This window comes from Crocuta crocuta, unplaced genomic scaffold, assembly GCF_008692635.1.
Source record: "Crocuta crocuta isolate KB4526 unplaced genomic scaffold, BGI_CrCroc_1.0 scaffold166, whole genome shotgun sequence".
Classification (NCBI taxonomy): domain Eukaryota; kingdom Metazoa; phylum Chordata; class Mammalia; order Carnivora; family Hyaenidae; genus Crocuta; species Crocuta crocuta.
Window position 1 is genome coordinate 1,613,003 of NW_027531018.1, and position 22,305 is coordinate 1,635,307.

The 22,305-nt window shown below is 40.3% G+C and overlaps 1 protein-coding gene and 1 long non-coding RNA gene across 7 annotated transcripts in view; one reads left to right on the plus strand and one right to left on the minus strand.

Moving 5' to 3' along the window:
- ARFIP1 (ARF interacting protein 1) overlaps nt 1-11,616 on the plus strand; it is a 133,359-nt gene extending 121,743 nt beyond the window's left edge. For all 6 annotated transcript variants that reach the window (XM_077770915.1, XM_077770920.1, XM_077770917.1 and 3 more), the window contains one exon: nt 10,847-11,616. In XM_077770915.1, the coding sequence (XP_077627041.1) occupies nt 10,847-11,002 (156 nt within the window). In that variant the 3' untranslated portion in view covers nt 11,003-11,616. The remainder of the gene's footprint in view (nt 1-10,846) is intronic.
- Nucleotides 10,219-20,188, minus strand: LOC144237251 (uncharacterized). Its single transcript, XR_013336800.1, has 3 exons — nt 19,957-20,188; nt 13,241-13,440; nt 10,219-11,010 (listed from the first exon to the last, which is right to left on the minus strand). It is a non-coding gene; the product is annotated as an uncharacterized LOC144237251 (long non-coding RNA).
- Nucleotides 20,189-22,305: the final 2,117 nt, after the last annotated feature.

Here is a 22,305-nt window from a genome sequence, read left to right on the forward strand (position 1 = left end):
GATACTGGGAAGAGTGTCTCAAGACCATCCTCCAAAGTGCTGAAAATACTTCTCGGGTTTCTGTAAGGAACATGTGGGACAAAGGGCGATGGGTTTGTGCATCCTAGGAGGCTGTAGAGGTCAAGTCAATCACTGTCTTGGGATGAGGCATGTGGGGTCTCGTGGGCTCTCGGCAGTGCTCGTTGCTTGAGGCGATAGTTCCCATTCCTCCCAGGATGCCTTGCCTGCAGGGCAATGTGCCTGAGTTAAGAGATAAGCTGGAAAGAACTTCGTCAATTAGAAATTTTGAGGTCAAATGGAGATAGTTGAAGTCTTCTTTCATCAAGTTGGTTTTAAATTGCACTTTCCTGTTTTCTACTGAGGCTGGATATGTTTTCAGATTTAATTGGCTGTCCTTGTTTCCTCCTCTGTGAAATACCCAGCCATGTTATTTGCTTTTTTGGTTTCGGTTGCCTTTGGTTTGTCGAGTTCTTTACATTTTCTAGATACATATCCTTTGTCAGCAGATGTAATGCAGATATATTTTCTCAGTTTGTAACTTGTCTTTTCACTGTCTTTGGATGAATAGAAACTCTAAATTTTAATGAATTTAATTTCTCAGTCCTTTCCTTTATGAGTTTCCAGCTTTGAAAAGTACTTTCCGGGATGCCTGGGTTGCTCAAGTTAAGTATCAGACTCTTTATCTTGGCCCGGGTCCTGATCTCACAGTTTGTGAGTTTGAGCTCCACGTAGGGCTCTGTGTCAAAAGCATGGAGCCTACTTGGGATTCTCTTTCTTCCTCTCTCTCTGCCCCTGTCCCACTTGCACTCTAAATCCCACCTCTTTCTCAAAATAAATATTTTTTTAAAAAAACATTAACAACAAAAAAGTTCTTCTCTGTCTAAGGTCATGTGGGAACTTTTCTACCCTCTGCTAAAACATACTGCTCTTGGAGCCGTCTTTCGACCAGCCCCTCACAACCTGTTCTCCAGAAGAACAGGTGACTCAAAAGAGCTCGATTTTTAAAAATATTTTATGTAAATAGGAATCAAATGAGAACTCAGCTGCAGTATCTTATTTTACTTATTTTTTGCTAGTTATAATTTTAATTGACCAATGTCTTACAAGAAAGAGATTGATTTATTTATTTAAGCACCTAGCTAGCTTAGTCAGAAAACCATCGAATCTTGATCTCAGGATTATAAATTCAAGCTTCATGTTGTGCGTAGAGATTACTTAATTTTTTTAATGTTTTATTTATTTCTGAGAAAGAGAGAGAGACAGCATGAGCAGGAGGGTCAGAGAGAGAGGGAGATACAGAATCTGAAGCAGGCTCCAGGCTCTGGGCTAGCTGTCAGCAGAGCCCGATGCGGGCTCGAACCCACAAACCGTGAGATCATGACCTGAGCTGAAGTCAGATGCTTAACCGACTGAGCCACCCAGGTGCCCCAAGATTACTTAAATAAAACTTAATAAAAGAAAAAGAAAAAAAAAGAAAGAGATCTGGTCCTGAAATTAAACTCTATCCATGTAAGGTGAACCCTGGTTATAAGTTTAATTAGAATAACATGACCTTTTCTTAGTACTGAATGTAAATCGGTGTTTCATTTTAAAGCTTGTTTTAAAAGTGATTGCAGCGTAAAGCTTTTCTGTCCAGGCACAGAGAAAGGTCAATGTGAATCTGGCATAAGTCTGTATTAAGAATGTTTTAAACAGGGGCGCCTGGGTGGCTTAGTCGGTTAAGCGTCCGACTTCCGCTTGGGTCATGATCTCGCAGTTCGTGGGTTCGAGCCCCGCNCTCTGTGGTGTATTCTTAGGAGTTAAAGGACTGTCCAGTGGGATATACGCATCCTTCATTTTATAGATCAGTGCTAAGTCGTTTTCAAATGTAGTTGTACAAATGTATACAACAAATCTGTATCAACAGTGGGCAAGAGTTTTAATTGTTTTTTCTTAATGTAGAAGCTATAAAGTGGCATCCCAGTGTCGCCAGGCACAGGGGCGCCAGAGCACCTGGCTCCAAGGGTCCCAAACAGACCAGGTTTGGCCACTCACTGCCAACAGAACCCAAAGGCCAGAGAGACCAGCAGTGCTGAAACAGAAAAATAATTTATTTCAGTGAGGCCGATACTGGGAAGAGTGTCTCAAGACCATCCTCCAAAGTGCTGAAAATACTTCTCGGGTTTCTGTAAGGAACATGTGGGACAAAGGGCGATGGGTTTGTGCATCCTAGGAGGCTGTAGAGGTCAAGTCAATCACTGTCTTGGGATGAGGCATGTGGGGTCTCGTGGGCTCTCGGCAGTGCTCGTTGCTTGAGGCGATAGTTCCCATTCCTCCCAGGATGCCTTGCCTGCAGGGCAATGTGCCTGAGTTAAGAGATAAGCTGGAAAGAACTTCGTCAATTAGAAATTTTGAGGTCAAATGGAGATAGTTGAAGTCTTCTTTCATCAAGTTGGTTTTAAATTGCACTTTCCTGTTTTCTACTGAGGCTGGATATGTTTTCAGATTTAATTGGCTGTCCTTGTTTCCTCCTCTGTGAAATACCCAGCCATGTTATTTGCTTTTTTGGTTTCGGTTGCCTTTGGTTTGTCGAGTTCTTTACATTTTCTAGATACATATCCTTTGTCAGCAGATGTAATGCAGATATATTTTCTCAGTTTGTAACTTGTCTTTTCACTGTCTTTGGATGAATAGAAACTCTAAATTTTAATGAACTTAATTTCTCAGTCCTTTCCTTTATGAGTTTCCAGCTTTGAAAAGTACTTTCCGGGATGCCTGGGTTGCTCAAGTTAAGTATCAGACTCTTTATCTTGGCCCGGGTCTTGATCTCACAGTTTGTGAGTTTGAGCTCCACGTAGGGCTCTGTGTCAAAAGCATGGAGCCTACTTGGGATTCACTTTCTTCCTCTCTCTCTGCCCCTGTCCCACTTGCACTCTAAATCCCACCTCTTTCTCAAAATAAATATTTTTTTAAAAAAACATTAACAACAAAAAAGTTCTTCTCTGTCTAAGGTCATGTGGGAACTTTTCTACCTTCTGCTAAAACATACTGCTCTTGGAGCCGTCTTTCGACCAGCCCCTCACAACCTGTTCTCCAGAAGAACAGGTGACTCAAAAGAGCTCGATTTTTAAAAATATTTTATGTAAATAGGAATCAAATGAGAACTCAGCTGCAGTATCTTATTTTACTTATTTTTTGCTAGTTATAATTTTAATTGACCAATGTCTTACAAGAAAGAGATTGATTTATTTATTTAAGCACCTAGCTAGCTTAGTCAGAAAACCATCGAATCTTGATCTCAGGATTATAAATTCAAGCTTCATGTTGTGCGTAGAGATTACTTAATTTTTTTAATGTTTTATTTATTTCTGAGAAAGAGAGAGAGACAGCATGAGCAGGAGGGTCAGAGAGAGAGGGAGATACAGAATCTGAAGCAGGCTCCAGGCTCTGGGCTAGCTGTCAGCAGAGCCCGATGCGGGCTCGAACCCACAAACCGTGAGATCATGACCTGAGCTGAAGTCAGATGCTTAACCAACTGAGCCACCCAGGTGCCCCAAGATTACTTAAATAAAACTTAATAAAAGAAAAAGAAAAAAAAAGAAAGAGATCTGGTCCTGAAATTAAACTCTATCCATGTAAGGTGAACCCTGGTTATAAGTTTAATTAGAATAACATGACCTTTTCTTAGTACTGAATGTAAATCGGTGTTTCATTTTAAAGCTTGTTTTAAAAGTGATTGCAGCGTAAAGCTTTTCTGTCCAGGCACAGAGAAAGGTCAATGTGAATCTGGCATAAGTCTGTATTAAGAATGTTTTAAACAGGGGCGCCTGGGTGGCTTAGTCGGTTAAGCGTCCGACTTTCGCTTGGGTCATGATCTCGCAGTTCGTGGGTTCGAGCCCCGCNGAAAAAGAAAAAAAAAGAAAGAGATCTGGTCCTGAAATTAAACTCTATCCATGTAAGGTGAACCCTGGTTATAAGTTTAATTAGAATAACATGACCTTTTCTTAGTACTGAATGTAAATCGGTGTTTCATTTTAAAGCTTGTTTTAAAAGTGATTGCAGCGTAAAGCTTTTCTGTCCAGGCACAGAGAAAGGTCAATGTGAATCTGGCATAAGTCTGTATTAAGAATGTTTTAAACAAATTTTATATGTAATACTGTTGACTTGAATGATGCTTACTGATGAGTAATTTGGAAGACGTGCCTCTGTGGTGCTTGACAAACCTGTTCATATTAGAAGCACAGGATCATGGGGTTGTAAATTGACCCTTAAAACTTCTGAATTGTGGCATCTGGCTCACTCAGTCGGTGGAGCATGCGACTCTTCATCTCGGGGTTGTAAGTTGGAGCCCCGTGTTTGTACAGATTACTTAAAAATAAAATCTTTAAAAACAAAAAAAAAAAGTTCTATGGTGCCTGGGAGGCTCAGTCAGTTAAATATCCAACTTTGGCTCAAGTCATGATCTCATAACTTTGTGAGTTCGAGCCCTGCATCAGGCTCTGTGCTGACAGCTCAGAGTCCAGAGCCCATTTCAGATTCTGTGTCCCCCGCTTTCTCTGTCCCTCTCCTGCTCGTTCTCTCTCTCAAAAATAAACAAACATTAAAAAAAAAAGTTCCTCTGATTGATCTGTCAAGCAAAGGATTACCTTCTGCAGCATCCCTGGCAGTTCTCTGCCCGCCCTTGGATCGAAGGCCATGCCAAGGCAGTCAATGTTGATAAGCCAACTGTGCCCCTGCATCTTTTCAAGAAAATTTATTTGCTTAGCACACACCTTTTTTTTTTTTTTCATTTTGCTAAGGTAAACTTCACATCAGTTTCTTCCTTTGAGAAGGAGAAAACTCTGTCTGTCTTCTTTTACACTCAGAGCACTTTTCAAACACTCCTGACACCAGATGTGTGGGGTTTCTCCTACACCAACTGACGCTCGATCCTGGACACCAGCTCGGTGTCCTCCAGTTCAGTTCAGTTCTGACACTGCCCCCGCCTCCCCCACCCTCAGACACCGGTTGCAAGTCAGCTGTCACCTGTGCTTCTGACCATACATTGAAGGTTTCCACCTCAATTTGGATCATGTGCTAGAGTGTCTCACAGAACTCAGGAAAGCAGTTTACTTACTAGGTTATCAGTTTATTGCAAGGAAGTATTGAAGGATACATATGAAGAGCCAGATAGAGAAGTACATAGGGGTCCAGGTCTGTAAAGTTCCTGAGCACAAGAGCCTTTGTGCCCACGGAGTTGGGGGCGCCCTACTTTCTTAGCATGTGGATACATTCATCAACCCAGAACGTCTCCAAACCTCATACTTCAGGGATTTTTAAGGAGGCTTCATTACATAGGCATCACTGATGAAATCACTGACCATTGGTGAATTATTCAACCTGTAACCTCTGTCTCCTCCCCAGGGGTTAGGGAGTGGAGCTGAAATTCCCACCCTCTAATCACAATTTAGTTCCCCTGACAACCAGCTCTTACCTCTGGTTTTCTAGGGGCTTTCCACAAATCTCATTAACAAAAAGTCAGGCATGATTGAAAAGTGATTGTTCCAGACAGAAGTCATTCTTCCCACCTTTATAGCTCTGGGGCTATTTCAGGAACAGGACACACACTAAATATTGTAACAAAAGATGCTCCCTTCACTCTTACCACTTTGGAAATTACAAGGGTTTTAGGAGCTTTGTTTCAGAAATGAGGACTAAGACTAAGTATGTAATTCTTAATATTAAATCGCATTACAGTCTTAGTTCTTACAAGTTCCAAATCAGTGGGTTCTAAATAAATGAAATTTTATTTTACCAAGAAAAGTCCATGTCATTTGAGGATTTGACTGTCCAGTAGGTAAACTTAGATTCCACTGAAATTGAATGAGTACTTATTCTGTGTCAGACAGTGTGCTAGGTAGTATCTCATTTCATTTAACCGTTTACAGTAACACTGCAAATTCAGTTTGGTAATGGCATCCCTGGTAAATGGATAAAAACCTTGGGCAGTGTGGTTAGAAGTAACCTGTACTGGGGCACCTGGGTGGCTCAGTCGGTTAAGTGTCTGACTTCAGCTCAGGTCATCTTCTCATGGTTTGTGAGTTCGAGTTCTGTGTCGAGCCCTGTGTTGGGCTCTGTGCTGACAGCTCAGCCTGAAGCCTGCTTCGGATTCTGTGTTTCCCTCTCTCTCTGCCCCTCACCTGCTCACACTTTGTCTCTTTCTCAAAAATAAGTAAATATTTTTTAAAAAATCAGAAGTAATCTGGACCTGGTGTTACAAAGAAAACTGGGAAGTGGTACAGCTAAGATTGACATATATGCTTCCTGATTCCAAAGCTTTTTATGGTAATTGCTGTGAAGAAACAATACCAATAATGGGTATGTTTTACTTAATAATCTAAATGAATAACAAGGGCATCTGGGTGGCTCAGTCGGTTGAGTATCCGACTCTTGATTTCAGCTCAGGTAATGATCCCAGGGTCATGGGGTTGAGCCCTGACTCAGGCTTCTCACGGAGCATGGACCCTGCTTGAGATTCCCTCTCCCTCTCTCTCTGCCCCTCTCCCCCACTCACTCACACTCTCTCAAATAAAAAATAACAAATAAAATGAATGAGTAACAAATATAAATTTGGGGAAGCTGTGACCAGTGTCAAAATACGCCTTATGCAATTATTAGGTGTTCCTAGAAAATTGGAAGTAAAAGTTTTCAAAGACACTGTATTACATTTACTCCAAAAATGCAATTAGATCTTGGGACTGGTTAGTAGCACGTGTGCGACTCTTGTTTGAATCTGTTTCTTAGCTGCTTTGTCTCTTCATTTCTCTCATCTCCCAACCCCTAACCTCCCCAAGTACAGGCCTTTCTTCAATCCCTTTATTTATCACCCAGCTCAGCCTCTCCTCTTTCCAAGCCTGTCCTCCCTGTTTTGATCCTCCTTTTCATGGTTTTCTAAAACGCTTATTCATTGCTAAGAAACTGCATTCTTCACCTTTATCATAGATGTACCCCTTATCTCTTACTGCATAACAAAACACCCAAAACCTAGTAGACTGGAACAGCACTGATTTATTATTTACAGTTATGCAAGTTGGGTAGATGGGTTCTTCTGGCTTCACTTTCAGCTGGTAGGCCTGCTGGGGCACCAGGCATGGCGGGAACGATGGGCCCTCCTTGTGAGCTCCGTGGAGAGAGGCTGCACTGCGCTTCCTCACAAGGCGGCGGCAGTCCAGGAGGGCAGGCACTTGCTTATCAGGCCTCATTTTCTAGTATTACATGGCCAGGCTCGCTTTCACTGCAGGAGGCTCCCCGAGGGTATGGATATGGAGAAGAGTGATTCTTTGGGGCCATCACTGTAACAGTCCAGCGGAATCAAACTGTGCTTCCTAAATTGCCTTTTAGAAACCTGCTTTCCGCATGATTATCCTGTTTCCTTGGTCATTGCTCTTAGGTTGAGGCTCATCGTCTTTTGAAATATCCCTCATAACATCCAGATGGCCAACAGACACATGAAACGATGCTCAGCATCCCTCCTCATCAGGGAAATACAAATCAAAACCACACTGAGATACCACCTCACGCCGGTCAGAGTGGCTAAAATGAGCAAATCAGAGAACTCTAGATGCTGGCGAGGATGTGGAGAAACGGGCACCCTCCTACACTGTTGGTGGGAATGTAAACTGGTACAGCCCCTCTGGAAAACAGTGTGGAGGTTCCTCAGGAAACTCACAATAGAACTCCCCTATGACCCAGCAATAGCACTGCTAGGAATTTACCCAAGGGATACAGAAATGCTGATGCATAGGAGCACATGTACCCCAATGTTCATAGCAGCACTCTCCACAATAGCTAAAACATGGAAAGAGCCTAAGTGTCCATCAACAGATGAATGGATCAAGAAGATGTGGTTTATCTATACCATGGAATACTACATGGCAATGAGAAACAATGAAATCTGGCCATGTGTAACAACATGGATGGACCTTGAGGGTGTTATGCTGAGCGAAATAAGTCAGGCAGAGAAGGACAAATACCATATGTTTGCACGTATAGGAGGATTAGGAGGAACTTGACGGAGGAACAAGGGGGAGAAGAAGGGCGGAAATGGTGGGGGAAAGGGAGAGAGGCAAACCATGAGAGACTCTTGAATGCTGGAAAAAACTGAGGACTGATGGATGTGGGGGGGAGGGGGGATGGGCATGGAGGAGGGCACTCGTGGGGATGAGCACTGGGTGTTATGTGGAAACTAATTTGACAATAAACTATTTGTAAAAAAATAAAAAAATAAAATAAAATACAAAAAAAATAAAAAGAAATATCCCTCATATCCCAGAAGCAGAGGGAAGAGGAGTTAGTAGCCTGTCCCAATGTCCTCCAACCTTTCTGAAAAAAAAAAAAAACCCTATTCTCCGCACCAGTGCCCCCCCTTTTTTTAAAGTTAACCCAGTGTACTTGTCCTGCCCACTTATCAGACCGTCGTTTTCTACTGCCCGTGCCTTACTATTCGTGTATTCTTGCATCCCTAGAACAGTGCCTGACACATGGTGTTAGATGTTTCATTGTTGTCCTTGTTGTACCTGGTACCAGAGGTTTGCATTTACAAAGGTTGCAGGCCTTAAAGGTCTGACCAGGAAATTGCAAGATGTACCTCTTTTATTTTTATTTTTTTTATTGTTTTTAATGTTTTATTTATCTCAGAGAGAGTGACAGCGTGAGCAGGGGTGGGTCAGAGAGAGAGGGAGATACAGAATTCAAAGCAGGCTTCAGGCTCTAAGCTAGCTGTCAGCACAGAGCCCAATGTGGGGCTCGAACCCATGAACTGTGTGATCATGACCTGAGCCGAAGTCGGACGCTTAACCGACTGACTCCACCCAGGCGCCCCCAAGATGTACCTCTTTTAGTTTGTACCAACATTTTTTAGTTTTCATTGTTTTGTGCTATCTGGTCCTCTTAAACTATATCCTTGCTAGAAATTTTTTAAGTCTTTATCAGGAGAAAAAATGTCTTTTCTTTTCAAACATCTTTCAGATAAATCAGCAATGCCAGATGCCCTGTGGGTGTGATAGTTAGCCCAACCTCTTCTCAAGGCTTGAGATATTAATTTCCTGGAATGTCAATCCTTATTTTTATTTTTGCCTCCCTCCTCTTTCCCCACCCCCTAATGATTTAAGCTCATAAGGGAAGGGATTTTTTTTCTATTTCCCTAACACCTAAAACAACGTGTGGTACATAGAAGGTATTTAATATTAGTCAAGGGGCACCTGGGTGGCTCAGTCCGTAAAGCATCAGACTTTGGCTCAGGTCATGATCTCACGGTTTATGAGTTCAAGCCCAACGTCCAGCTGTGTGCTGACAGCTTGGAACCTGGAGCCTGCCTTGAATTCTGTCTTTCTCTCTGCCCCTCCTCCACTTGGGCTCTGTCTCTTTCTCTCTCTCAAAAATAAACATTTAAAAGAAATTTGTAGTACTAGTTGAATACATATATGAATGGAATAAAAAATCTAAGATATTTTGAGTAAACAGCATTACTGAAAGTATGCATAGTACAGTCTCTGTGTTTTTAAATATTATGTACCTAGAAAAATTCTCAAAGGAAACACAATAGAATGTTAATAGTGGTTTTTGGGTGGCAGGGGAGGGGATAAGTGCTGAAAGTGTGGATCAGAAGGTTTTGCTTTATAATCTTGAGTGTATGTTAACTTTTATAATGCTTTAATTTTTTAAAAAATTTTAATGTTTTTATTGTTGAGAGACAGAGAGAGACAGAACATGAGCATGGGAGGGGCGGAGAGGGAGAGACACAGAATCTTAAGGAGCCTCCAGGCTCTGAGCTCTCAGCAGGGCTTGAACTCACAAACTGTGAGATCATGACCTGAGCCGAAGTCAGACGCTTAACCACCTGAGCCACCCAGGTGCCCCTATAATATTTTAATTTTTAAATCAAGGTTTTACAAATCAAAAATATCCAATGTAAATGTTTGTGTTGTTTCCTTCATTAGAGGTAAATACATGAAGAAATGGCTAGAGACCATGTGTGTGTGTATAATAAAGTGAATGTAAATGTCATACCATATATAAAATGCCATATCCTTTTTTTCTTAGCATTTTATCAGAATGTTTTTACATCGTTAAAAACTATTAGAGCTCAATTTTAATAAATACTGCATTAGCTGGGTAAGTCAGTGTATTTTGTACTTGATTGTCAAACACAGTTATAAACAAGAGCTCAAGAAACGTTATTCATAAATCTTTGCAGTGCTTTACCGATTTCTTTAATAAAGATTTACACAGGTAGCATTACTCGGTTAAAACATACTCATCATTAGAAATGCAAAGTACTTGAAAATAGCGGAGAGTCATATGAACTTCAAGTAAGCTGGCTTTCTGGGCACCACTTGCTGCCACTTGGCTTGATCCTTTGCAGGGACCTGCAATATTTCAAAATATCTGGCCTCCTCAGCTTTACAGAAGGTTTAGCCTTATTGATGTCCGTACTTGGTATATAGCATACAAGGTAATTATTTATATGTAATGTTCCCTCTTCGGTGGTTAATTTTGAATATACTTAGTTTGAGGGAGGGATTTAGTAATATTTTTAATTACTGCCCTCAATAATGTCTGAGTATGGTTCAGCTTCTTAAAATGACCTCTTCCCTTTAGGGAAATTAAAAAGTCATCAAAGCCTCAGTGACTGTGCAAAGCGATGTACAGTTGTCGTGTGAGTGTGTGAGTGTGTGTGTGTGTACGCGCAGGCGCAGTACTTTGTCGTTATTAAAGCAGCTTTTCCTGACGAGAGACACACTATTTAGTTAGGACATATAATAAGCCACCTCACGTTTCATTGCCATCGGTGTTAATGCTTGGTTTTGTAACTCTGCCCTGTTCACAGGTTAAGGTATTGCACAATCAGCTGGTCCTTTTCCACAATGCCATCGCCGCTTACTTTGCTGGGAACCAGAAGCAGCTTGAACAGACACTTAAACAGTTCCATATCAAATTGAAAACCCCTGGAGTGGATGCCCCATCTTGGCTTGAAGAACAGTAAAATCACACCTGGAGAAAAAAAAAAAACAAGTCATGTTGTTATATTTCTAAACAAACCTAATAAGAATTAAGCAGAATTAGGTTAAGATTAGGGAAGGGGTGACCACAACCATTGTAGTGATTCTTGCACAAACAGCTTTAATTTTTCCCTTTTTCATACTTTTAACAATTGAACTGTTAAATCTGATGGGAAGGTGGGTGATTTTAATGTAAACATAATTTCTATAATCTGAACACAGTAATTTTCCTTTTTGAGAAATCCTTTTGTATTGTGAGGGTTGATGGCTATTTCTGTAGTTTGAAAACATCTAATATAGATTTGCACTGACAAGATAAAAATTCAAGGTTTTTGGTCCTGGAAATGAGGGCCAGTTGTAACTTTTCCAAAGGGAGGTTTACATGATTTGTATCCACATGAGATATTTTATATATGAATATATTAAACATCTTTAAGAGATTCATGTATTGTCTTAAAGAAAAAAGAAATTATTTTGCAGAGTAAAACTATATGGTGTGCCCGCAGCACCCACACACAGGCAGCAGCTCTAATGAATGACTGATTGGCTCGTGGAGTTGTGGCAAATACCTTTTTAAAAATGAATCTGTACTATTGTACATTNTTCAGATGCAGGAATCACACTGTCGTTTCTGCAAGGCTTTTGAGCTTAAGAGTTCTCATCACCCAAAGTCATTGGGCAGTTACGTTAGCGATTTCTTTTGATTAATAATGAAACCTGCTTGAGAAAATTTTTGGTTTTGGGCAGGTGGACTTGGGAATAGAAACTCTTGATGGTTTCTAGAGTAGGAATCTGTGCTTAGAAAGCTAGTTTTGGGGTAAGCTCCATTTTGACAGAAGTGAATTCCTAGATAGCTTTCATGGACTTCCGTATGTAACAATACCGGTTAAGCCTTAAATCACAGATATGTGCCTTCTCAGATGCAGTAATTCTCATTCAACCAATGTACATAATCCATAAAGAAACCCCTTTCAGATAATGTTTGACGTGTCTATTCCTTCCTGAGAAAGGAACACTGTGTATCAGTGTTGGGTTTCTTTGTATTCGTTAAACCGTGTTTAAGGTTTATGGTAAAATCAACTTTTGAATTTGCTGTTTGGTTTTTCTTCATTCCTTTCATGGAATGAGAAGACGGAGGAATTTTGTTCATTTCAGTAATGAAAAGATAATACGGGACAGTGCGGTGGTAACAAGAAAGGGCATTGGAAAGGCCAGTACTGTTTTCATTGCTCAGCACTGTTGGTTGGTTCGTGTTATATGGTTGACCTGTCCGCTGTGTGGTTCTATCAGTAATGTAAGACTTTTAAATATAAGTTCTCTTGATTTGTGTCATAAACGTAAATTAATATATCTTCATTTCTTTTGTATTGAAATGAAGTACTTAAAATTACTGTTATACATGAACTTTGTGGACTGTAAGATTTGTTATATATGTTCAAATGCCTTTTAGCTGGCTTTTTAATTAACATGCCTGTTCTCAGTGCTTAATATGTAAAATGTAATGTGATTGTAAGTCATAAACCTATTTTAAATCATTCCTTCCTGTATATTTGTACTCTGAGAGAGCCTTATTTTATTCTTCCAGCAGAATTAATACTTGTGATAGTTCCTTTACATTCCCCAGAATGTGCCTATGGTGTGAATTTTGTATTCTTATTAAAAGTGTTTGCTGCAGTACCTTGTTTCTCTGGCTCTTCATAATTTAAGAAGTAACTCTTTGAAAATTCTGAGGACATATGATTTGTCTTTTCCTGGCTTTAAGAACAATAACAAAAAGTTAGTAGTTCTGTCACTTATTATTGCTTTTTCTCAGTAAGTTATTCTTTTTCCTCATTTGGAGTCTCTCTGGGAGGCAAAACATGTCCAGTCTTACCACAGTTTGTTAACAATTTTAGTGGCTCAGAAATTAAGCAGTTTCAGGAACTGATGATTTTTTAGAATAAACGAAAAATGTTCTGAGTAGTGGGTAAATGGGCAAAAGAAAGAGTTAACATATTAGCCAGTGGTATGTTAACTTTGTTAGGCAAGTAACATATTCATTGTAGAAAAAATTAGAAGATAACTTCAAGAAATTGAAGATAAAATAACTTCCCTAGTCAGTGAGTACTGCATGGATCCACTTATATCCCCTGAAGTTAGAGATTTCAGTTACCAGCTATTTATATTATAAGGTCTAGTTTGAATATCCTTTAACATGCACGCATCCATATTTGTCCTGTTACCTGGTTATTTCCCTGAGTTAGAGTCTTAGAAGTGAAGATGAGCCCTCAGAGTTTATTTTCACTTTTAAGACTTTGTTAAGTAGTGCTGGTTGCCTTTGAAGGAAGATTTTGCCAGGGACGCCCCGCTGGCTCAGTCGATAGAGCATTAAGACTTGATCTCAGGGTCGTGAGTTCAAGCTCCACATTGGGCATGGGATATACTAAAAAGAAAAGGAAAAAATTAAGAATTTACTTGAACAAGGGGCGCCTGGGTGGCTTAGTCGGTTGAGCGTCCGACTTTCGCTTAGGTCATGATCTCGCGGTTCGTGGGTTCGAGCCCCGCGTCGGGCTCTGTGCTGACTGCCAGCTCAGAGCCTGGAGCCTGTTTCTGCCTGTGACTCCCTCTCTCTCTGACCCTCCCCTGCTCACGCTGTCTCTCTCTCTCTCTCCTAGAAATAAATAAAAAATATTTAAAAAAAAAAAAAGAATTTACTTGAACAAAAATGGACCCAAGTCAGGCAAGCTCGAATTAGAAATGTGTAGGATCCCTCCACCAACAGGAGCTAGGGAAACGATGTTTTAGAGAAGTGGTAGTAAAGCAAGGAAATTATTGGATTGGCTATAGCTTAAGTGTTCCCTTATTTAAGAAGGACCTGTTGGCTATTTGTCATTATCCTTAGATTTTGATTTCCCCTTGAGGCGTTTTAGGCTTAGGTTTTGGTTTCTTTATGTAGGCGACTAAGTCTTTAAAGCCACCTCAATCTAATGGCCTCCTTGTTTAATTAAATAACCCCAAAGCTTCCAAATTGTAGGGCCGAGGAAGGACCTGGGCTTGCAGAAGCAATTTAGCTGAAATCTGCTAGACTTTAAGAACCATCTTTTCCATATTCAAAGTACACTGCACGATACTGTTACCCAAGCTTGTCCCATAAGAGTGTGAAGCTACAAACTATTCCCTAGAGATGATCTGGTTAAGGGGGATTTTTTACAGGTCAAGACATGAAGGTCCAAATATCTATTAAACCAGCTTAGCCAACCCCCGTTTCCAAATGTAAGGCCAGGTAAGTTATTTGCAACTAAATATACGAATTTCCCTTTAAATTCTCCCATTTCAACTGCATAATTAAATCAATGTGTCAAAAGTGTCATTTCTTCTCCTAAAGTACAATGTGTATTAAAGATCTTTTCAGTTGAAAAATTAATCCATTCACCCTAAAATAGATTCATATTAGGTATATGTCAAATATCTACAGTATATTCCAATCCAGTCGTAATATTCTGAAAAAAAATCATGTGAACCTGATAAGTGCTATATAAAGTAAAATTATATTAGAAAGGCTACATGTAAGTGTCTTTCAATCATGGAACTGTTAATTTGAAGAATAATGTATCTACCTCAAAATTTGCCCAGTCTCCTTTTCCCTTCACTGAAGAGGACTGTAGATGTGAAAAATAAAAGCAAATTATCTAAACTAATAGTTCAGGGTAACATTTGTATTTAATTCGTACTAATCTTTGTGAAGTATGAAGAATGCCTGTATTTTGTAATAATATTCCTTAATATCGTTTGCCAGGTAGCTCTTTCCTCGAAATTTCCAGTTACCTAGGAGACTTGAGACCATGTACGATCCTTCATCACTCAGTTCTAACCAAATTTAGGCATTTAAAACATCTTCCCCCCTGTAAGATTGCAAACTTTTATATTGGCTCAGACCACCCAGTTGTGAATAAGCTATTTTCTAATCAAAAGGCCAGTTATATTTTGCATTGGCTCAAAGCTTTTCCAAGGGCCACAGGGCCTTTACTATTGTTATAATATAGCAAGACACGAAAATAGAATGACAATGCAAACATCTTCCCTCTTTTGTTTTTTAAAAAAATTTTTAACATTTATTATTAAGAAACAGAGAGAGACAGAGCATGAGCAGGGGAGAGGCAGAGAGAGAGAGACACAGAATCTGAAGCAGGTTCCAGGCTCTGAGCCATCAGCACAGAGCCCAACGCAGGGCTCGAGCCCACAAACCCCGAGATCATGACCTGAGCTGAAGTCGGATAATTAACCAACTGAGCCACCCAGGCACTCCACAACTTCCCTCTTTTGAAGACTTTGATTAAATTCTATTCTAAAGCGGCTCCTGGGTAGCTCAGTTAAGCAACCAACTCTTGGTTTAGGCTCAGGTCATGATCTCACAATTTGTGGGATAGAGCCCCACATTGGGCTCTGCACTGACAGGGCAGAACCTGCTTGGGATTCTCTCCAGCTCTCTCTGCCCCTCCCCTACTTCTGCATGTGTACACACATGCGTGCTCTCTCTCTCTCTCAAAAATAAATAAATAGGGGCACCTGAGTGGCTTAGTCGGTTAAGGGTCTGACTTTNGGTTTCCTGGCAGAAATGGGCGTTTATAATAAATTGCCAAGTGGTTTTCCTAAATGTACAGAAAACTGTGCAGTTCAGCTTTGTTTTGTAAAATGAAAGTTAACTGTTAGGAGTTTATGTAAATGAAGTGAGAACTATTTGTTATTCTGGTGCTAATTCCAATGCGGGAAGAGGAGACTATGGAAGAGGAGACTATGGATACGAGGAAAGGAAATTAGACCCAGTCCAAGAACTGGGACTCTTTTTCTGTGCAGTTAATTGGATCAATATCTTAGCTAGGAATTTCAATGACATTTTTACAAATGAAACTTCTATAAAAAGTCAAAACCACTGGGGTGCCTGGGTGGCTCAGTCGGTTAAGCATCTGACTCTCAGTTTCATGAATTTGAGGCCTGCTTTGGTCTCTGCTGACAATGTGGCACCTGCTTGGGATTCTCTCTCCCAATCTCTCTCTCTGCACCTCCCCTGCTCATGTGATCTCTGTCTCAAAATAAATAAATAAACTTAAAAAAAAAACTGGACTCAGTCTAGGGTTTCTCATGAGCGTCCTCTGTAAAGGAACTTGAGCTTTCTGCAACTATGGTTGATCGTGACTTGTAGGACGCTGAAAGAGACAAGATACCATTTTGTTGATCTTAGACAAAAGTAACTTTCCATGACTTAGACTTCCATATCGCTTTGCATTTGTAAAGCAAAGGCGTATGTGTTTATATAAATACCTTAGGGATGAGGGACACCTAGGTGGCTCGGTTGGTTAAGCATCCAACTCTTGCTTTCGGCTTAGGTCATGCCCTCAGTTGATGAGATTAAGTCCCCACCCCCACTCCAAGCTGACATTGTGGAGCCTGCTTGGGATTCTCTCCCTCCCTCTTCCCCTCCCCTGCATGCACACACACTGCCTCTCAAAATAAACATTTTTTTAAAAAATTAAAAAATGATGAAATTTTTAGAATAACAACATACTCAAATTATTTATATAATGTAACTTTACTTTTGTCTTCTCCCGTAAATGATTCCTAATTCTATATTAGGAAGCCGTTTATGAAAAACTACTTAAAGTTTCAGGCAGATAATTACAGCTCTTTCCTTTGAGGAGTGTATACTTATTATGGCTAGACTCTAAGCTCTTAAGGAATACACAGTGTATGCTTTCTTATTTACCCTGTATCCTCACCTCCATGCATAGTACTTTCTGAGAAGCCATGGAATAAAACTGTTTTCAGTTTCTTGGATACAAAGTTCAAATGCAGAAAAGCATTTGGTGGTTGCACTGCCATTTCATTTGAGTTAACTTATTCTAAATTCTCGGGATGTTACTTCAGATACCACAATGTTTACAGACGAATGGCCTGTTAAAATATCTAGAAAGAGGGGTGCCTGGAGGGCTCAGTCAGTTAGGCATCCAATTTCAGCTCAGGTCATGATCTCACAGTTCATGAGTTTGAGCCCCGTGTTAGCCTCTCTGCTGTCAGTGCAGAGCCTGCTTCGCTTTGGATCCGGTCTCCCTCTTTCTCTGCCCTTCCCCCACTTGCACCTGCTCTCTCTCTCAAATATAAATAAACTTTTAAAAACATGTGGAGGGGCGCCTGGGTGGCTTAGTCGGTTGAGCGTCCGACTTTCGCTTAGGTCATGATCTCGCGGTTCGTGGGTTCGAGCCCCGCGTCGGGCTCTGTGCNTCTGCTCTCTCTCTCAAATATAAATAAACTTTTAAAAACATGTGGAAAGATTAGCAGAATTAGAAAAATCACCATTTTGCATCCCCCACTGAAATATTCACAAAGGGATCCACCAGTGGATGCTAAAATCATAGAGATCCAAGGAAAACAGATTATGTCATAATACCAAAGTATGACCTTACATATTACTCCATTTGAAAAGGAAAAAGTACCATTAATACAAGATTTGTGTTGAGGCACCTGGCTGACTCAGGTCGGTAAAGCATATGACTCTTGATCTCGAGGTTGTAAATTAAAGCCCCACGTTGGGTGTAGAGATTACTTAAAAATAAAATCTTTAAAAAATAATAAAAGATTTGTGCATACCATCCAACTCAAGTGATCAAGGTTAGCATCACTAATAATCTGATAATCATGTGCCTCCAGATATAAGGCAATATAATTACGCAATGTCACTCATGAGATACTCCTATTGAGATTGTTTAACCTAAATCTACTCAAGCCTTTGCCTTTACTTCCAGTGTATAGAAAATACAGGGGATTAAAATACAAGTTTAAATGACATCATGAGGAATGAATTGGACAAATCCAGAACCTGGGACATTATACAAGATAATTAACTTGGTTTCTCCAAAACATCAGTCACAAAACAAAAAATCTTTTAGAAATATTGTTATAAAATAAAAGACTTTATGGGGCATCTGGGTGGCTCAGTCAGTTAAGCATCTGACTTTGGCTCAGGTCATGATCTCAGAGTTAATGAATTCGAGCCCGCCTTCGCTCTCTGCTGACAGCTCGGAGCCTGGAGCCCGCTTCAGGTTCTGTGTCTCCCTCTCTCTCTGCCCCTCCCCTGCTTGCAATCTGTCCCTCTCAAAAATAAATAAACATTTAAAAATTTTTAAATAAAAGACCTTAGATCACAGTTCAAAAAAATAACTGTAGACATTTGAGGAACAACTGAACAATTCGAATGTATGTTTGATGCTAGTAGGGACTTTCTGTTAGTTTTTTTAGGTATGTTATTATATTCATAGGCAAACAGCCTCACAGGAGATGCATGCCTAAAGTATTTAAAGAGCAGTGGCATGATGCCTACTATTTACTTTTAAATGGTTCAGCAAAAATATATGCATTCATATGTACTTATGTATGTGGAAAGAAAGCTGGAGAGAAAGAGAAGGAAGAAGAGAAAGATGTCTTTAAGTATGGCAATCTGTTAGCAATTGAAATGGGTGGATGTGGGGGGTTTCGTTGTACCAGTCTTTTAACTCCTCCCGCTTTGAATTTTTCATAATAAAAAAAATTTATTAGGATATTTGTCTAGAAATGCAGGTAGGAGTCTGCTAAGTTTTCCCTCTTGCACCAGGGTTATTATTTTGGTAAAGCCTATGATAAAACTGGCTTCACTCCTGCAAATAACCGAATCTCTTGCCTAGCATGTGAAAGAAACTGGTTTGTACTTGGAAACAGAGCAATCCAAGAAGGTGTAAAATCGAACAATTTTGTATTAGTAAGATTTATAGAAAAAGGGCAATTGAAGAGGCATAACTAGTTTAAGATATGAAACTAGTTGAAAAAGAAATCATGTAGGAAAATCTGTATTTCACTAAACTAGGTTTTTTTCTTTCCTTTTTCTCAGCTTTCTAAATAGCTATGTGAAACCAAGAGAAGTTAAGCCCTAAAACAAAACACTTTTTTAAAGTAGGCTTCACGGGGCGCCTGGATGGCTCAGTCGGTTAAGCACCTGACCAGCTCAGGTCATGATCTCACGGTTTGTGGGTTCAAGCCCCACGTCGGGCTCTGTGCTGACAGCTCAGAGCCTGGAGCCTGTTTCAGATTCTGTGTCTCCCTCTCTCTCTGGCCCTCCCCTACTCTCTCTCTCTCTCTCTCTCTCTCTCTCTCTCCTCTTTCTCTCTCTCTCTCAGAAATAAATAAAACATTAAAAAATTTTTAAAATAAATAAATAAATAAAGTAGGCTTCACACCCAGCGTGGAGCCCAACCTAGGGCTTAAACTCACAACCCTGAGATCAAGACCTGAGCTGAGATCAGGAGTTGGATGCTTGACCCACTTGAGCCACCCAGGCACCCCCAAAATAAAACACTTTTATTTTAGCTTAATACCAACGGTTTCTACTGTCTCAATTCCACCCCCCTTCTCATAAGTAAGCATATACTACTATTCCATACTGCTACTCTGGATTTCTTAAAACTTAGCTGGTTATAGTTTTATTTATTGTAACAACTGAAACTGCTCAAATTATACTTGTACACTGATAATTTCTAATAACTGATTTTCAGTCTAAAAAGCTATCAGCTGTCCAAATTTTTCCTAAAGCACACTTCTTAAATTAATAAAATAGCTTAAATCTTTAAAGAATTCCCCAAATAAATAATAGATGTTGACATTACTCCCAAACCCTCTGTTTCCTGTTCCCTCACCCCTACCTTAGGTAAAAACCCAGAAAATGTTGTGGATTAAAATTTTCTAACTAGTTTACCTTAATAATAGGAGCAGCAAAAAGCCCAGATATTGTTTGGAGAATTGAGTTTTTACCATGGCAATAGTTACTATAATACTCACTGGTACAATCAAGTGAGTTGGAAAAATAATCTGTAAGTTTAAACAGCCAGGAGTATTTGCTGAATGACCGGTCAGCTTACCCATGTTGACTTTTCCTCACCTGATTCCACTAATGCCCTCAAGAGGTCCAGATGGTCCTTGAAGTGAATCTAACAATTTCTTCTTGCACTGATGTTGGCCATCAGACAAGGCCAGACCTTTAGTTCATCACTTAGATTTCATATGGGGTGGTCTTTTTAAAAACCAATCTCTCTATATATTCTCTAAACTTGATTTGTCTAAAACCCTCCCTGTATTTTCTTTGTAAAATTGAGTTAGCATTTTCCTTCAATTAAGCCAGCCAAAAATAAAGAGAAATTAGTTAGAAATTGCAAATGAACAGCTACAAGTCCAACTAGATAGATAGATGGATGGATGGATGGATAGATAGATGATAGATAGAGAGAGAGATACACACACACACACACAAATATACACACATAGATATACACGTATACACACATATATGTTTAGAGAGAGATTCAGACCTTGCCTAAACTGCCAAGGGAAGAGAAAATATAAAAGCTTCATAGCAGGCTTATCTTAACGTGCCTCTTTGTCCTTTAAAAAATTACAGTGACATAATAAAAGGTCATTGTGCTGTCTTTGCTTTTCAAGCTTTTGGAGTCACTGTTTGTGCTCATGACTACAGCAATGAAAATGAGTCTTTTTTCCCCAAGACACAAGTAGCCTCAGTTCAAGGCAGTCCAGACTTCCTCGCCAGTGACCTTAACACTGACCTTGACTTACTTATTCTAGGAAGAGCTCTCTCTGTTTAGTCCTTTTAGCCATTTTTATGTGAATTTCTGTTCATTCATAGTGATCTGAGATCACTGAGACCAACTAATTAAGAAAAACTTCATTAAATTACTAGTGTGCTGACCTTCCATTGATTTAGTGTCTCTTTTCCTTCCCGTAAGCCTCTTTGGAATACTGTACACCAGCCTCTGGAAGCAGTTTACCCACGCAGTGATAGAGCCAGACAGCTGGCTTACCCGGGCACACTTAGTCTCTTGTCATTTGAAATCGGGAACCCATAGCTTTTTGGTGGAGCCCTGAGAGAAGGAGAGGATCCAAGCTACGCACTTTGCTTCCCAGTCCTCTGTACCTGATTTCAGAAGCCAGAACTCAATTCCAATCAGTCTCCGCCGCAAACCATGTCAGAGTCGCAAGTGTTGTTCAGTCAGGCCCCAGCCGCATGGCTTTCCGTGGATGGTCAGCATGTCTTCTGAGAGGTTGCACGTGAATGGCCTGTGCATGCCTCTATGTCCTCGGTTCGCCATAAAATGTTATGATAGCTGGACATTTGCTCTGTGTGCTCCCACGTTCTGCTTTAAAGAGCTTGACCTGGTGGATTCCTTTCTGGATTAGGGAAGCCTCTTGAGGGCAGAACATCTGTGTAGCTCTCCCTGTCCTTGCGTACAAAAGGCATTGGGTTTTGTCAGTAATGATGATTATCATTGCTGGAGCCTCTCGCTTTGAAGGATGAGGCCCAGTGGTGTCATTTCCTGGTATTGAGGACCAAGTTTAATTGAAAGACACGGTGACTAACCAACCATTGTCAGAGTTCTGACAGTGTGTACTATGAGATATAGAGATTAATAAAATCTTTATTTTGGTGTTAAAATCTTTATTAGTGTGTTTGAACCCTACACTCAAACTTTTTAAAAAATTTTTTAATGCTCACTTATTTTTGAGAGAAAGAGAAACAGAGTGTAAGAGGGGAAGGGCAAAGAGAGAGGGAGACACAGAATCTGAAGCAGGTTCCAGGCTCTGAGCTGTCAGCACAGAGTCAGACGTGGGGCTCGAACCCACGAACCGTGAGATCATGACCTGAGCCAAAGTTGGATGCTTAACCGACTGAGCCACCCAGGTGCCCTTCAACCTTTTGATTTAATGAGGGGAAAGTCAATCCAAATCCTGGGATTGAATGGTGTGGGACCAAGAGAAAGACCAGTGTGCCGAGTGTGCTGTTGTGGTTGAGTGTGCAAGCGGCCAGCCGTCAGCTCCAAACTGGAATGTCTTGTGCATGTGTGTCTGTTGGGTGCAGAAAGGTACAATTTACCACCCCACCACCACAGCTGGGTCAATGGAAATGGCCTAATCCATGTTGTCAAACTAAACCTCACATAAATCACATCTTAACCTTGACTACAATATTATTTCTTTGTAGGCTTTGAAACTTAGCACTTCTTTCCTCTACCAGTCATTCAGCAGAATGCTTGATTCCTTTTTACCAGCTAGTGTGTATTTGGACAAAGAGGCAAAATTTGTCTGTGGCTTCCAGGTTATTCAATTCTCAGGAGAAAATTGTTGGTCCCAAGATTTAGCAGTTTAATATATGACCTTATGGAGGTATGACCATCTGGAGGCCAAGCTTTGTACTCCCAATTTTGAGAAGGAAAAAAAC